This window comes from Hemitrygon akajei, chromosome 9 (genome assembly GCF_048418815.1).
Source record: "Hemitrygon akajei chromosome 9, sHemAka1.3, whole genome shotgun sequence".
In the NCBI taxonomy this organism is placed as follows: Eukaryota; Metazoa; Chordata; class Chondrichthyes; order Myliobatiformes; family Dasyatidae; genus Hemitrygon; species Hemitrygon akajei.
This window is the reverse complement of record NC_133132.1, coordinates 73124899-73142534: the sequence shown is the minus strand read 5'-3', so window position 1 is coordinate 73142534 and position 17636 is coordinate 73124899. Positions and strand designations below refer to the sequence as shown.

General features: G+C 42.6%; 1 protein-coding gene across 2 annotated transcripts in view; it reads right to left on the bottom strand.

Annotated features, from left to right (window-relative positions):
• The window catches only part of hbs1l (HBS1-like translational GTPase), a 171915-nt gene that overhangs the window by 8741 nt on the left and 145538 nt on the right, over window positions 1-17636 (bottom strand). For both annotated transcript variants that reach the window (XM_073056324.1, XM_073056325.1), the window contains one exon: window positions 13244-13352. In XM_073056324.1, the coding sequence (XP_072912425.1) occupies window positions 13244-13352 (109 nt within the window). The remainder of the gene's footprint in view (window positions 1-13243; window positions 13353-17636) is intronic.

Here is a 17636-nt window from a genome sequence, read left to right as displayed (position 1 = left end):
CCTCCAACCAGAGTGTAGCTTCATCGTGACAGTAGAGGTGGCCATGGATGCATGCCTATTTTCATATCATCAATCAAAGCCATCAATTCCATCATACAAGCAACACACACAAAATGCAGGAGGAACTCAGCAGGCCAGGCAGCATCTATGGAAAAAAAGTACAGTTGATGTTCCCGGACAAGACCCTTTGGAAAGACTGGCGAAAAAAAGATATGAGGAGTCAGAGTTAGAAAGTGGGGGTAGAGGCATAAGAAACACAAGGTGATAGGTGAAACTGGGTGAGGGAGGGGTGAAGTAAAGAGTGGGAAGTTGATTGGTGGAAGAGATACAGGGCTGGAGGAGAGCGAATCTAATAACAGAGGACAGAAGGCAAAGAAAAAAAAGAAAAAGGGAGAGGAGCAGCAGAGGGAGCTGAGGGGCTGGTAATGAGCTACGTTGAGAGAGGGAAAAGGGGATGGGGAATGGGGGGGCGAACCATTATCAATAGTTCAAGAAATCGATATTCATGCCATCAGGTTGGAGGCTACCCAGGCGGAATATAAGGTGTTGTTCCTCCAACCTGAGTGTGGCCTCATCGTGACAGTAGAGGAGGCCACAGATGTACATATTGGAATGGGAATGGGAAGTGGATTTAAAATGGGTGGCCACTGGGAGATCCCGCATTTTCTGGCGGATGCAGTGTAGGTGTTCAGCGAAGCGATCTCCCAATCTACGTCAGGTCTCACCGATGTACAAGAGGCCACACTGGGAGCACCGGATACAATAGGTGACCCCAACAGACTCACAGGTGAAGTATCGCCTAACCTGGAAGGACTGCTTGGGGCCCTGAATGGTAGTGAGGGAGGTGGTGTAGGGGAAGCTGTAGCACTTGTTTTGCTTGCAAAGACTGGTACCAGGAAGGAGATCAGTGGGGAGGGATGAATGGACAAGGGAGTTGTGTAGGGAGCAAGCTTTGCAGAACACAAAAAGTTGGGGAAAGATATGCTTGGTGGCAGGATCCCAATGGAGATGGCAGAAGTTACAGATTATGTGCTCAACGCGGAAGTTGGTAGGGTGGTTAAGTGAGAACAAGAGGAACCTTATCCCTTGTTGGGTTACAAGAGGATGGAGTGACGGCAGACATGCGCAAAATGGAAGAGATGCGGTTAAAGGCAGCATTGATGGTGGAGGCAGGAAAGTCCATTTCTTTGAAGATGGAGGACATCTCCTTTCTTCTGGCAAGAAAAGCCTCATCCTGACAGCAGATGTGGCAGAGATGGAGCAAATGAGAGAAGGGGATGGCACTTTTTACAAGTAACAGGGTGAGAAGAGGTGTAGTCCAGGTAGCTGTGAGAGTTGGTGCGTTTGTAATAGACATCAGTGGATAAGCTGCCTCCAGAGATAGAGACAGAGAGATCAAGAAAGGGATAGGAGGTGTCAGAAATGGACCATGTAAATTTGAAGGCAGGGTGGAAGTTGGAGACAAAGTTGATGAAGTCGGCGAGCTCAGCATGGGTGCAGGAAGCAGTACTAATGCAGTCGTCGATATAGCATAGGAAAAGTGGGGGAGTGACACCAGTGTAGGCTTGGACCATAGACTGTTCCATGTAGCCGACAAAAAGGCAGGCATAGCTGGGACTTATGCGAGTACCCACGGCTACACCTTTTGTTTGATGGAAGAGCCAAAGCAGAAATTATTGAGAGTGAGACAAGTTCTGCTAAAGGAAGGAGAGATGGTGGTGGTGGTGGTGGGGAACCACTTGGGTCTGGTGTCCATAAAGAAAACGGACAGCTTTGAAGCCTTCTTGGTGGGCGATGGAGGTGATTAGGGACTGGATATCCATGGTGAAAAGAAGATGCTTGGGGCCAGGGAACTTGGAATCATTGAAAAGATCAAGAGCATGTGAAATGTCACTGATGTAGGTAGGAAAGGACTGAACCACAGGAAATAAAACTGAGTTAATGTATGCAGATATGAGTTCAGTGGGACAAGAACAAGCTGAAACAATGGGTCTACCTGGATAGGCAGGTTTGAAGATCTTGGGTAGGAGGTGTGGAGTGAGGGAACTGAGAGGTTGAAAACACCGATATACCAGAGGCCACACTAGGAGAAAAGTGGAATCTCCCAGTGGCCAACCATTTTAATTCCAATTCCATTTCCATTCCGATGTCAGTCCATGGCCTCTTCTACTGTTGCAATGAGGCCACACTCAGGTTACAGGAACAACACCTTATATTCTGTCTGGGTAGCCTCCAATCTAATGACATGAAGTTGGATTTCTCGGACTTCCGTAAACAGACTGCCCCCCCCTACTCCCCATCCCCTTTTCCCTCTCTCACCTTAGCTCATTGTCTGCCCATCACCTCCCTCTGATGCTCCACCCTCTTTCTTTCTTCCAATGCCTTCTGTCCTCTATGAGATTCCCCCTTCTCCAACCCTGTATCTCTTCCACGAATCAACTTCCCAGCTCTTTACTTCACCCTTACCCCCTCCCAGTTTCACCTATCATCTTGTGTTTCTTCCTCCACCACATCCCCCACCTTCTAACTCTGACTCATCTTTTTTTCTCCAGTCCTGCTGAAGGGTCTCAGTCTGAAACATCGACTGTACTCTTTTCCATTGATGCTGCCTGGCCTGCTGAGTTCCACCAGCATTTTGAGTGTTTTGCTTGGATTTCCAGCATCTGCATATTTTCTCGTAATTCCATTATTTGAATCATTGACATGTAACGTAAAAAGAATCTGTCCCAACAGAGACCCCTGTGGAACACCACTAGTCACCAGCAGCTAGTCAGAAAAGTCTCCCTTTATTGCCACTCTTTGGCTCCTGCCAATCAGCCACTGCTTTATCCATGCTAGAATCTTTCCTGTATTACTATGGGCTCATAGCTTGTTAAGCGGCTTCACATGTGACATCTTGTCATAGACTTTCTGAAAATCCAAGTACACAGCATCAACCAATTCTACTTTGTCTATCCTGCTTGTTACTTCTTCAAAGAATTCCAACAGATTTGTAAGGCAAGATTTTCTCTCGAGGAAACCATGCTGAAAACGGCCTATTTTATCATGTGCCTCCAAGTACCCTGAGACCGCATTCTTATTAATCAACACCAACATCTTCCCAACAACTGAGGTCAGACTAACCGGCCTATAGTTTCCTTTCTTCTGCCTCTCTCCCTTCTTGAAGAGTGGAGTGACATTTGCAATTTTCCAGTCTTTTGAAACCATTCCAGAATCTAGAGATTTTTGCAAGTTCATTACTAATGCCTCCACGATCTCTTTAGCCACCTCCTTCAGAGCACTGGGATGTACACTATTTAGTCCAGGTACCTTCAGACCTTTCAGTTTCCCAAGAACCTTCTCTCTAGTTATGATAACTTCACACACTTCATGCCCCCGACACCTGAAACTTCCACCATACTGCTAGTGTCTTCCATAGTGAAGACTGATGCAAAATACTTATTCAGTTCATCTGCTATTTCATTCTCCCCCGGTACTACCTCTCCAGTATCATTTCCCAGCAGCTTTACACTTTATGTATCTGAAGAAGCTTTTGGTATCCTCCTTAATATTACGGTCTTTCTTGCTTACTTTCATTTTCCATCTTTACTTTCATAATGATCTTTTTAGTTGCCTTCTGTTGGTTTTTAAAAGGTTCCTAATCCTCTGACTTCCCACTAATCTTTGCTCTATTATATGCCCTCTCTTTTGCTTTTATGTTGGCTTTGACTTCTCTTGTTAGCCATGTTTGTTTTATCTTTCTTTCAGAATAGTTTCCTTTAGAAATTTCTGCCATTGCTACTCTGCTGTCATCCCTGCCAGTGTTCTTTTCCAATCAATTCTAGCTAACTCCTCTCTCATGCCTCTGTGACTCCCTTTTTCCACTGTAATACTGATACATCTGACTAGCTTCTCCTCCTCAAATTTCAGGGTGAATTTGATCATATTATGATCACTTTCCCCTAAGGGTTCTTTTAACTTAAACTTTCTAATCAATTGTGATTCACTGCACAACACCCAATCCAGATTAGCTGATCCTCTAGTGGCCTCAACCATGAGCTGCTCCAAAAAGCCATCTTGTAGGCAATCTAAAAATTCTCCCTTCTGTAATTCAGCACCAACTTTATTTTTCCAATCTACCTGCAAATTGAAGTCCCCCATGACTATTGTAACATTGCTCTTTTGGCATGCACTTTCTATCAGGTCCAGTATTATTCAAGAGACTTGTAGAAGATGTTGATGACACTACATCTAGAATATTGTTGCCAAACTATATGAAGGATGTGATTAAACTAAAGAGGGTGTAGGAAAGCTTTATAAACATGTTGCTGGGACTGGAGCGCTTGAATAATGAGGAGAACCTGGATCGATTGAGACTGTATTCCCTGGAGCAATGGAGGCTGAATGGTGACCCTCCAGAGGTTTATAAAATTATTAAGATTGTAGATAAGATGGGCAGTTACAGTCTATTTCCCAGGGTAGGGAGTTTAATAGCTAAGGGTTAATGCTTAAAGTTACAGAGAAAAGATTTAAAGGGGATTTGAGGGACAAGTCCCCCCCCCCCCCCACACACACAGAGCTGGTGGATTTGTGGAACAAATTGCCAGAGGATATGGTAGAATCAGATTTTTACCCAGAAGTGGATAAAATCACAAAACCTGAAAAGAATTTTTGGCAGGTTCATGTATACGAAAGGTTTGCCTAAAATAGGCCAAATGGAGGTAAATGGGACTAGTTCAGGAATAAACTTTAGTTGGCATGAACAAATTGGGCCAAAGGACCTTTTTCCATACTGTATAACTCTATGATTCTGAAGCATGCTATCTTTCAGTAGAAGAGAAGATAGGAAAGGGAAAGATAGAAAAAAAAATGGAACATCTTTTATTGGTTGCTGCCAAATAAGCTATTATGATACAAAGAAGCCTATAATGCTTCTTTATCTACATATTGCTAACATCTCTCCTACTTCTTGCACCTCTGCTCTCAATCCCTCTCTTTCTAAAGAGGGTACGAAGAAACAGAGGGCCTACATACCTTCTTGATGTGGGATGAAGGTACAGGTGGATTTTACATCCATAATAGAGATGAACTGACTGGGACCAGGAGATTGGGGACTCAGTAGTAATGGCATCCTAGCTATCATGGACGCAAGTGAGAAGAGACTCCCACTCTGACATGTCTGTGGCCTCCCACACGGTTACAACAAGCACAACGCAAGCATAAGGAACAGCACACCATTTTCTATCTGAGCTTGTTGCAGTCTTATGGGTAAAATATCAAATTCTCTAGTTTTCTACTTTCTTTATTTTCTGTAATAGCATTTCTCTGTGTCATTATTTTGGTGCAGTTTGTCTTTCCCTATTAGTATAGTCTGAGCAGCTGGGTATATCGAGGTTTTGCTATCAGCAACACATGACACATTCAAAGAATCATCATGGGCTTCTAACTGCCATATTAAGTCATTTGATTTCACACTAATAATGCATTACTTCTGTTCTAAAACTCCACCGCCTTCTCTTTTGTTGAAAATTTGCTTTCTCTCTTTCCCAGTTCTAACAAATACTCCAGAATCTGAACAATTAACTATTTTATTTTCTACAGATGCTGTCAGGACTACTGAACGTTCTATTCTTTTCCAATTTCTGGCACCTGCAGTTGTTTTATTTTTCAGTTTCACATAAAAAGACAATAGGTCAGAAAGACAAAAGTATACTTAAAGGAGAGGCTCAAAAAAAAGGAAAGAGTAGAAGAGAATATTTCAGAGCTTCATGCCTTGTCAATGGACAAAGAGATTATATTCAGAGAGTGCGGGGCACAAGAATCAGGAACCAGAGGAAGGTAGATAGACAAGAGTGTTATAGGCAGTATAAGGGAGAAGAGAAAATGGAGGCACAGACCAACAGCAGGATTTGCAGGCAAGATAAGAATTTTGAAATTAAGACTATTTAACTTTAAAATGAGCCAATGTAAGTCTACAAAATGCAAGCAACAACACAAGCAACAAAGTTTTGAAAGACCTCAAGTTTATAGGTAGTGGTGCGAACAGTCAGAAGAGTAATAATATAGCTAAGTCTGGAAATAAAGTCTCAGGTGAAGGTTTCAGTAGTAACCAATGTTAAAGTGTCAGAAGCAGTTGGTGGTCTTGCAGGAGCTAATACTTTGTGACCCAGAAGTTCACCTCAATGTCAACTTAGACATAAAAGTAATCAAACAGTTTCTAGAAGAGGGATAAGAGTTAATGGCTTGGAAACAGACTTCGTGACCAGGTCCAAAAATGATGATTTTGGTCTTAAAGACAGATTAGCTATGATCATCCAGCACTTGACGTTATGCAATTTGCTAACTTACGTACAGTGTAGAAGAGAATAAAGATGGTCATGGGGCAAAGCTGTGTGACAGCTGTATGAAAATTATGTTTCCGAATGATGTTGCTAAAGGACAGCACGTGATAAGAAAGGGGAGATGAGGATAGCAGGATGTGAAAGGGGTAGGGCGAAGGACAAATCTTTGTAGGACCACCTGAGGTAATATTGAAGACCTGAAAACAAACTATCATATTTTTTATATCAAAGGCCACAATCTAGTATTCTATTTATAATACATATTTTGTATATCCAAACTGAGCAAGAACGCCTTTGTGGAGGTAGACTTTGAGGTTTGATATTATTTCATTTTACATATTCACTCCAAGTTTAAGCTCACACTGCTGTACAAATGGTGAGAAAACCACCTTTTTCGAACTCTGTATGTCTAGGGTCGATATGACTTGGCTCCCACCAAACCGGGAGAGCCAGGATGTTTCAACCACCCACACCCAAATCTGAGCGAATACTGTGTAAACACTGCCCCCATGCAATTAGCCATCAGCAAGAAATAACAGATTGTACACTGCATACAATTATAAAGAAAATATAGTTACAAATTTCAGCTTCATTAAACAGTTAGTAAGAAAAAGTAAAGGAAAAAAATAAAAAGGGCCCATTACAGTTAACCCAGTCCAAATACGTCCATAAGCTGGAGCTCATCTTGAAGTTGTCTTTAACTCGTACGCTAGATCCACAGTCTGCGAGAAAGCATACACCTGCTTCTGAATGTCACTTGAAGTCCATCTCAAACAAGCAGACTCTGCCACGGCAGTATTGGTCCACCCCCTTGAAGCCATTCATCTGCACCAAGCACCTTGTACAACAGGGATGGCCTCCTCAGCCATTTTCCCTCCTATCTTCTCCCAGCTCCAACCAAAAAGACCTCCACCCACACCAGTGATTTTCCTGACTCTTTTGACATCTCCTTATCCCAACTTCAGCTCCTCCAGCTTCAAGTACCTCTTGTGACTCTTCCTGTTTACTAGAGGGTGCCTCCCCCGTCTATCACTTGTATCTTCCAGCAGCTTAGGTCCCCCTGCTCCATGACTGAACTCAACTTTCTTCAGCTTAAGCAGATGCTGCTAAACACCTTCAACCACCGCTGGTGCTAACCGGCATGACAGCTCTTGGAAAGGGGTGTCCTTGGTCGCTCTATTAGTGAGGCAAGTACTCCTGGAGTAACTAACTTCAGAATCTTCAGGAGAAAACAGATCTTGGCATCCCAGCATCTTCTCAGTTAATCTCCTTTTCCATTCCTCGGACATTCCAGCAAAATTGAGGGCTCCTGTCACTCTAGCTACTCCTCCAGGATGTAACGTGACAGGTTTCGACTGGGTTTCTGCTCATCATCCTACTAAGGAGTAACTTACACCTTCTCAAAAGCAGCTCTGAACACAGGGTGAATGGATAAGCTTTTCAAAAATTTCTCTTCATTTCTTGCCTTGCATGCTCCCACGCATCTTCTCACAATGGCCTTATTTGCCCCACAAGAATGGAAGTTCCACACATTTCAACATCTACTTCTGAAAACTGCAGTTTCAATGACAAGTAACCATCATTTGGGTATACATCAGTAGTAAGCTCTCAAATCTCAGGGCACTGAGTGGCATCAATGGTAAACGTGTCAACTACTGGTTGTAAAAGGATCTATAAAGCAAAGTAACTTGAGAACCTGTGTCAAGTATGGGTCCAGCATACACACCATAAATCTGTCTGGATACATCAGAGCTTGGTCCCACTAAACCTTCAGGAATATTGTTTTGCACTTTAGTATTTCCCTTGAGACAATGATAGGAACATATTTTCTCTGAAATCTCAGCACGTCCTTCTCTGGGTCCCTCCGGAGTTTTGCCCCTTTTCTTCCCTGTTTGATTAACCACTGATTTACTTTTCTAAGATTTTCCTGTCCTTCAGCCTCCTGCTTGAAATGTCCAACTTCTCCACTGTTGTAAAAGAAAATGCCAGTTGCTTCCCAGGTCAAGGGACCCTGCTCAGTAGCAGCGCTCATCTTGGCACATCCCACCAGTGGGTCCGGTTTCCTATTGGCACTGTCATGCTTGATGGCAGCACCAACCGTTACCATCTAAAATACCTCAGCCCTGAGATCTTTCATGACGTCCTGCAAAACCCTGCTTGGGTGGCATCAGGGGTCGCTTTAGCAACAGAAGTTACTACTGAAAACTTTGCCCTGCTGACAGGGGCCTTCCACTCCTCCATTGCATTTTTCTCCTCTCTAACTTCTTTAAGTAACTCGGGAAAAGATGGAGGAGGGCAGATCTTGCAGAACATTTGAAAACGCACAGCAAATACATCATGTGACAGCACAACCTTCACAACTTGCTCCATTCCCAAGCAATTTCTCTCAATTGAATGTCCCCTTTGTAGCAGACCAGTGCAGTAGCTTCTCTAACCTGAAAATGTAGGCAGACAACTTCTCTCCTACCTCCTGAAATGTGTGCCTAAACTTCATCCTAAGATCGACTGCACTTTCCTCGTGCCAGAAGCATCTTCCAGGGTTACAGGTAATTAGCTGACATGGTTAATGGATTTTCTGCCTTGAGAAACCTCACTCTATCAGCCACCAGATCTACAAACCCCATTTCCCGAAAAGTTCGGTATTTTCCAAAATGCAATAAAAACAAAAATCTGAGATATGTTAATTCACGTGAACCTTTATTTAACTGACAAAAGTACAAAGAAAAGATTTTCAATAGTTTTACTGACCAACTTAATTGTATTTTGTGAATATACACAAATTTAGAATTTGATGGCTGCAACACACTCAACAAAAGTTGGGACAGAAGCATGTTTACCATTGTGTTACATCACCTTTCCTTTTAATAACACTTTTTAATCATTTTGGAACTGAGGATACTAATTGTAGTAGATTTGCAATTGGAAATTTTGTCCATTCTTGCTTGATATAAGACTTCAGCTGCTCAACAGTCCGTGGTCTCCGTTGTCTGATTCTCCTCTTCATGATGCGCCATATATTTTCAATAGGAGATAGATCTGGACTGGCAGCAGGCCAGTCAACCACATGCACTCTGTGTCTACAAAGTCACGCTGTTGTAGCCCATGCAGAATGTGGTCTGGCATTGTCCTGCTGAAATAAGCATGGATGTCCCGGGAAGAGACGTCGCCTTGATGGCAACATATGTCTCTCTAAAATCCTAATATACGCCTCAGAGTCAATGGTACCTTCACATACATGCAACTCACCCATGCTGTGGGCACTGATGCACCCCCATACCATCACAGATGCTGGCTTTTGCACCTTTCGCTGATAACAATCAGGATGGTCGTTTTCATCTTTGGCACGGAGAACTTGACGCCCGTTTTTTCCAAAAACTAGCTGAAATGTGGACTCATCTGACCACAGCACACGGTTCCACAGTCTTTCGGTCCATCTGAGATGAGCTCGGGCCCAGAGAACTCGCCGGCGTTTCTGCATAGATTTGATGTATGGCTTCCTCCTTGCATAATAGTTTCAAGTTGCATTTCTGGATGCAGCGACGGACTGTGTTAAGTGACAATGATTTTCTGAAGTACTCCTGAGCCCAGTTGGCTATAATTGTCACAGTAGCATGACAGTTTCTTAGGCAGTGCCGCCTGAGGGCTCGAAGATCATGCGCATTCAACAGTGGTTTCCGACCTTGCCCTTTACGCACTGAGATGTCTCTGAATTCTCTGAATCTTTTCACAATATTATGTACTGTAGATGTTGAAAGACCTAAATTCTCTGCAATCTTGCGTTTGGAAATGTTCCTTTTGAACTGACTAACAATTCTCTCACGAATTCTGGCACAAAGGAGTGAGCCACGGCCCATCCTTGCTTGCAAAGACTGACCCTTTGATGCACGCTACTTTTATACCCAGTCATATATACCTCACCTGCTACCAATTAGCCTGCTTAATGTGGAGTCTTCCAAACCGGTGTTACTTGAATATTCTGTGCACTTTTCAATCTTATTTTAACTCTGTCCCAACTTTTGTTGAGTGTGTTGAAGCCATCAAATTCTAAATTTTTGTATATTTACAAAATACAATTAAGTTGGTCAGTAAAATTATTGAAAATCTTTTCTTTGTACTTTTGTCAGTTAAATAAAGGTTCACATGAATTAACATTTCACAGATTTTTGTTTTTATTGCATTTTGGAAAATAACCCAACTTTTCTGGAAATGGGGTTTGTATCATGCTTTCTACCAGTCTCAGTTTTCTCATCTTATCTAAGCACTGCCATTCATCCAGTAACTGATATGTCTGCTCAGCCCAAGCCTCATATTCTTCTTCCTTATCAGGTATGGGTTTGACCCCAGAGAACACTTTCAGCCTTCAATAACTTCGGCTCTCTGCTGATACACTTCTGCATCTATCAACCAGTGATGTAATAGCTAATCAAGCTCAGAATTTAAATCAACTGAAGGACTCACTGGACCTTTCATATCAGACAGCTCCTTTACCTCACTCTGCAGAAGTGAGAGCAACTCGTCTTTAAAGTCTCTGCCCTCAGTTATGGGAAATTTGACTTCCAATTCGGCACCTTTGCCTACCCTCCTTTCTTCTCTAAAAGTATGGATGGCCCATGGCCCTGCCTCTCCATGTCCCCAAATCGTAACTTAGTAGATCCACTCCCATAATGACATTGCTGGTCTGAACTAAAACGACATCTTTGTCTGCCGTTTGGTCAAACTGCCGTTCCATGATTCTAACTTACCCTAATACTGGAAATTAATTTAAAACTCTAATCAGTGATTCATCTGGGCTGCAGATATCCACCCCGCTCAAAACACAAGCCTTAGTTACAAATACACCCTATCCTCGTTATATACGTCTTCAGACAATGCGGATTCGCAGTTATGCGTTGAACCTATTTCTACCAATTTCTCCTTATATGCGTCCAAAACTCACAGTTACGCAAGGTTGCTGGGACGAGAAGCACAGCTTTCCCGCCAAGTCACGTGCGCATGCCTCACAGTCTCACATTGGTTTTGGCAGTGTGTGGATGGGCCATTTTGCACTCTTAAACTTTTGTTGTTATTACCTACACTGCACTAATTTTGTGCTTGAAATATTTAACTATGCTTCCTAAGCGTCCGATGTCATGTCCTGGGCTATCAGCCAAGCAGCAGAGAACTGCTTTAACACTTGCAAAACAGTTGGAAGTTATAAACAGGGCCACATCAGGCGAAAGTAACACAGCTCTGGGACACGGACCCAAGTTTAGAATGGAATCAGCATTTCAGTCGTTCCCTGCAGTCAATCTTTCTTCCCTACAAGCAATTTTATGCTGAAAAACAAAATGCTGCCAAGCAAACAACCCTCACCACTTTCTTCAAACCGGTGTCATCTGCTGCCGGCATTTCTGAGAGTCCTCCTTCACCCCTTGCTGTCCTTGATGATCCAGATGACCCACAACCATCCAAATCATCCATGCAAAGCTGCCTGATACCACTGCACAACCACTCATCTCCCAGAGCCAACACTCCTGGCACGGTTGGTGAATACTGTACACCCTAGTATGTTAACTTTCTATGATTAATTATGTTAAATATTACCTTAAATTGATGAAATATAATACGAATGTTGCCTTGTGGTACTGCTTTTCTGGTGTATTGGTATGAAAATGTGAATAAATTACAGATAAAACATATTTAGGAAACCCTCCAGAATGCATCCCTATTTTCTCCATTTAAACAATTATTCACATTATGCGTCAACTGCGAGGAACGTTTCCCTCGCATATAACGAGGATAGGGTGTAATCTCTCTGAATCGCATCAACACTTAATCCCTGCTGCATCCATAATCTTAATCACTTTCCCGGACAATAGTTCAACACACTTAAACACACAAATCACTTAATCAATTCTTAGAACAATTACACAGTATTTAGCGAATCAAATCGTGGACGATAGCCCCCACAAAGAAACCCCTTTTCTCAGGCATCTCTAGAAACATTGCCAATGGATTCAGCGGTGAGTAAATCACCTTTCTCAAACTCTGTATGTCTGGGGTCCATATGACTTAGGTCCCACCAGACTGGAGAGCCAGCACGTTTCGACCACCTGCGTCGCAATCTGAGCGAATACTGTGTAAGTACCGCCCCTGTGCAATTAGCTGTCGGCAAGAAATAACAGATCATACACTGTATACAGTTACAAAGAAAGTATATTTACAAATTTCACCTTTATTGAACAGTTGGTAGGAAAAAGAAAATAAATAAAATAAAAAGGGCCTATTACAGTTAACCCAGTTCAAATGTGCACACAAGTTGGAGCTCATCTTGAAGTTGTCTGTAACTCACACACTGGACCCATGGGCTGTGTGAAAGCACAAACCTCCTTCCAAATGTCGCTCGAAATCCATCTCGATAAAGCGGGCTCTCCACGTGAGTACTGGTCCTTTCTCCTTGTCCAACAGGGAAAGCATCCTCAGCCATCTTCCCTCCCATCTTCTCCAGCTCTCACCAGAAAGACCTCCACCCACACCAGTGTCCCTCACAAAAACCTCTCTGCTCAGCGTTCTCTAGAACCTTCTCCCAATTCCACTATCCTGATTGGCTGACACAACATTCCTAAGTTGAACAACATAGTCCCCTATCTTTAGCTCAAACCCAAACATACTAAAAGCAGAACAGACTGCTGTTACAGAACTGCTAAAATGAAATACCTACAACACAACAGTAAAAAGCTTAACAAGGATATTACAGATTTATAAGACATGCTCAGAAATACAGTATATGCATAAAGTACATGACCCAAGTTTCAATAAGATAGGAAAAAGTTCACTGAAGTGCTAGAAACAACCTGTACTTCTGAGTAAAATGTTACTCTTAATTTCATTGTCATTTATCAAATTTTAAATTAATCTGGTAAGAGAAAAGAAAGTGCACTTACTGGTAAACCTTGCGTGACTGGAATATCAATATTGAAAATAAGAACTCTAGCTCTAAACCTTGTGCATGTTTTTATTGGTGCTTTTGGATCACAAAAAATACATCCCACACTATAGGAAAAGAAAATAAAGGATATGTCAGCTGAGCTTGTCAATATCAGACTGTAAGTTAAATCAAATAACTTCTGTAAATTACTTTAGTTTGTTCTCGGAGGTGGTTAATTTATATTTTATGCTAATTGTGACTCTACTTAGTAAGAAGTCAGGCACTAATGCAAAACAAAACCTTGACACTTATACTGGGCTTATAGACAGGGAAGTGATGACCTCCTCCAGTTAGACTGTTTGAGGTAACCTGTCTTTTCTTTCTTATTTATCTTCTAATATTTGTATAACTGTGCACTTGTAATGCTACTGTGACACTGTAATTTCCTTTGGGATCAATAAAGTATCTATCTTTCTATCATACAGCATTAAGAAATAACATAGCATTTATTAAGAGTGAAAAAGCAACACCTAAATGAAGCACTGTACCAAATAGGATGCTAATCTTTTTTAAATCATCAATGACTAGGACTTTTACATACAATACTTTTATAGCATACAAGTACTCATTCAAATTGCTGTAATTGTTACACCCAAGGTTCAGGGCACATTTATTGACAATAGACAATAGGTGCAGAAGTAGACCATTCGGCCCTTTGAGCCTGCACCGCCATTCTGAGATCATGGCTGATCATCTACTATCAATACCCGGTTCCTGCCTTGTCCCCTTATCCCTTGATTCCCCTATCCATAAGATACCTATCTAGCTCCTTCTTGAAAGCATCCAGAGAACTGGCCTCCACTGCCTTCCGAGGCAGTGCATTCTAGACCCCCACAACTCTCTGGGAGAAGTTTTTCCTTAACTCTGTCCTAAATGACCTACCCCTTATTCTCAAACCATGCCCTCTGGTACTGGACTCTCCCAGCAGTTGGAACATATTTCCTGCCTCTATCTTGTCCAATCCCCTAATAATCTTATACGTTGCAATCAGATCCCCTCTCAATCTCCTTAATTCCAGCGTGTACAAGCCCAGTCTCTCTAACCTCTCTGCGTAAGACAGTCCAGACATCCCAGAAATTAACCTCGTGAATCTACGCTACACTTCCTCTATAGCCAGGATGTCCTTCCTTAACCCTGGAGACCAAAACTGTACACAATACTCCAGGTGTGGTCTCACCAGGGCCCTGTACAAATGCAAAAGGATTTCCTTGCTCTTGTACTCAATTCCCTTTGTAATAAAGGCCAACATTCCATTAGCCTTCTTCACTGCCTGCTGCACTTGCTCATTCACCTTCAGTGACTGATGAACAAGGACTCCTAGATCTCTTTGTATTTCTCCCTTACCTAACTCTACACCATTCAGATAATAATCTGCCTTCCTGTTCTTACTCCCAAAGTGGATAACCTCACACTTATTCACATTAAACGTCATCTGCCAAGTATCTGCCCACTCACTCAGCCTATCCAAGTCACCCTGAATTCTCCTAACATCCTCATCATATGACACACTGCCACCCAGCTTAGTATCATCAGCAAACTTGCTGATGTTATTCTCAATGCCTTCATCTAAATCGCTGATGTAAATCGTAAACAGCTGTGGTCCCAATACCGAGCCCTGTGGCACCCCACTAGTCACCACCTGCCATTCTGAGAAACACCCATTCACCGTTACCCTTTGCTTTCTATCTGCCAACCAGTTTTCTATCCATGTCAATATCTTCCCCCCAACGCCATGAGCTCTTATTTTACCCACCAATCTCCTATGTGGGGCCTTATCAAATGCCTTCTGAAAATCGAGGTACACTACATCCACTGGATCTCCCTTGTCTAACTTCCTGGTTACATCCTCTCAAAACTCCAATAGATTAGTCAAGCATGATTTGCCCTTGGTAAATCCATGCTGGCTCAGCCCAATCCTATCACTGCTATCTAGATATGCCACTATTTCATCTTTAATAATGGACTCTAGCATCTTCCCCACTACTGATGTTAGGCTAGCATAAGTGGTATAAGGAACATTGGTTTTCAAGAGATATTGAGGTCCTAGTTAAGAAAATAAGGAGATATGAACTCATAGGACGAGATGTTTCCATCCCTTTGATAAGCAGATCCTAACTCAGGTCTAGTGAATTAGTTTATGATGATGCTGTATAAATATCAGCTCATACTGCCATTGAATCTAAATAGAAATGGCAGGCATAGATTTCTTGCAAAGGTCACAGTGGTTCCAGTACAAAGCTATTACTAAGTACACACAAAAAAGAACTTGTTTCAAATGATACTCAAGCAAACTCAAAAGTTTTGAATGTTACTGGAAGAGCAAGTGAATTTTACTGTAAGGCTATCGTAGGGACAGAAATGTGGGCGGGGGGGGGGGGGGGGTGGCCCTGTTGGTGAGGAATGAGATTCAGTCCTTTGCAAGGGGGGACATAGGGTCAGGAGAAGTAGAGTCTGTGTGGATAGAATTGAGGAACAGTAAGGGCAAAAGGACCCAAATGGGTGTTGTCTACAGGCCACCAAACAGTAGCATGGATATTGGGTGCAAGTTGAATAGGGAGTTAACATTGGCGTGTGGCAAAGGTAATGTCGCAGTAGTGATGGGGGATTTCAACATGCAGGTGAACTGGGAGAATCAGGTTGGTGCTGGACCACAGGATAGGGAGTTTGTAGAGTGCCTACGGGATGCATTCTTGGAACAGCTTGTATGAGAGCCGACCAGGGACAAGACTATTCTGGATTTAGTGTTATGTAATGAACAGGATTTGATAAGCGATCTAGCTGTAAGGGAGCCATTAGGAGGTAGTGATCATAATATGATAAGTTTTTATCTGCAATTTGAGAAGGATAAGGGCAGCTCGGAGGTGTCAGTGTTGCAGTTGAACAGGGGAAACTATGGAGCCATGAGAGAGGAGTTGGCCAAAGTTGACCGGACGGATAGCCTAGCAGAAAAGACAGTGGAACAGCAATGGCAGGTATTCTTGGGAATAATGCACAAGGTGCAAAATCAGTTCATCCCCCAGAGAAGGAAGAATTCAAAGGGGGGAAAGGGGCAACAGTGGTTGACAAAGGAAGTCAGAGATTGCATAGCATTAAAAAAAAGGAAGTATGACAGAGCTAAGGTGAGTGGGAGGACAGATCATTGGGAAGTTTTTAAGGAACAACAGAACTTAACTAAAAAGACAATACGGGGAGAAAAAATGAGGTACGAACGCAAGCTAGCCAGAAATATAAAGGAAGATAGCAAAAGCTTTTTTAGGTATGTGAAGAGAAAGAAGATAGTTAAGAACAATGTTAGGCCCTTGAAGAATGAATTGGGTGAAATTGTTATGGGAAACAGAGAAATGGCAGAAGAATTTAATGAGTACTTTAGATCTGTTTTCACTGAGGAAGACACAAGCAATCTCCCAGATGTATGGATGGGCCAAGGACATAGGGTAACAGAGGTAATGAAACAGATTGACATTAGGAAGGAAACGGTGATGAGAAGACTGATGGGACTGAAGGCTGACAAATCCCCAGGTCCAGATGGTCTGCAGCCTAGGGTACTAAAGGAGGTGGCCCTGGAAATTGCGGATGCATTGGTAATCATTTTCCAATGTTCCTTAGATTCAGGATCAGTTCCTGAGGATTGGAGAATGGCTAATGTTATCCCACTTTTTAAGAAAGGAGGGAGGGAGAAAACAGAGAACTATCGACCTGTCAGCCTGACATCGGTGGTGGGGAAGATGCTAGAGTCCATTATTAAGGATGAAATAGTGGCATATCTAGATAGCAGTGATAGGATTGGGCTGAGCCAGCATGGATTTACCAAGGGTAAATCATGCTTGACTAATCTGTTGGAGTTTTTCGAGGATGTAACCAGGAAGTTAGACAAGGGAGATCCAGTGGATGTAGTGTACCTCGATTTTCAGAAGGCATTTGATAAGGTCCCACATAGGAGATTAGTGGGTAATATCAAAGCTCAGGGCATCGGGGGGGGAAGACATTGACATGGATAGCAAACTGGTTGGTAGATAGAAAGCAAAGGGTAGCGGTGAATGGGTGTTTCTCGGAATGGCAGGTGGTGACTAGTGGGGTGCCACAGGGCTCGGTATTGGGACCACAGCTGTTTACAATTTACGTCAACGATTTGGATGAAGGCATTGAAAATAACATCAGCAAATTTGCTGATGATACTAAGCTGGGTGGAAGTGTGACATGTGATGAGGATGTTAGGAGAATTCAGGGTGACTTGGATAGGCTGGGTGAGTGGGTAGATATTTGGCAGATGACGTTTAATGTGAATAAGTGTGAGGTTATCCACTTTGGGAGTAAGAACAGGAAGGCAGATTATTATCTGAACGGTGTAG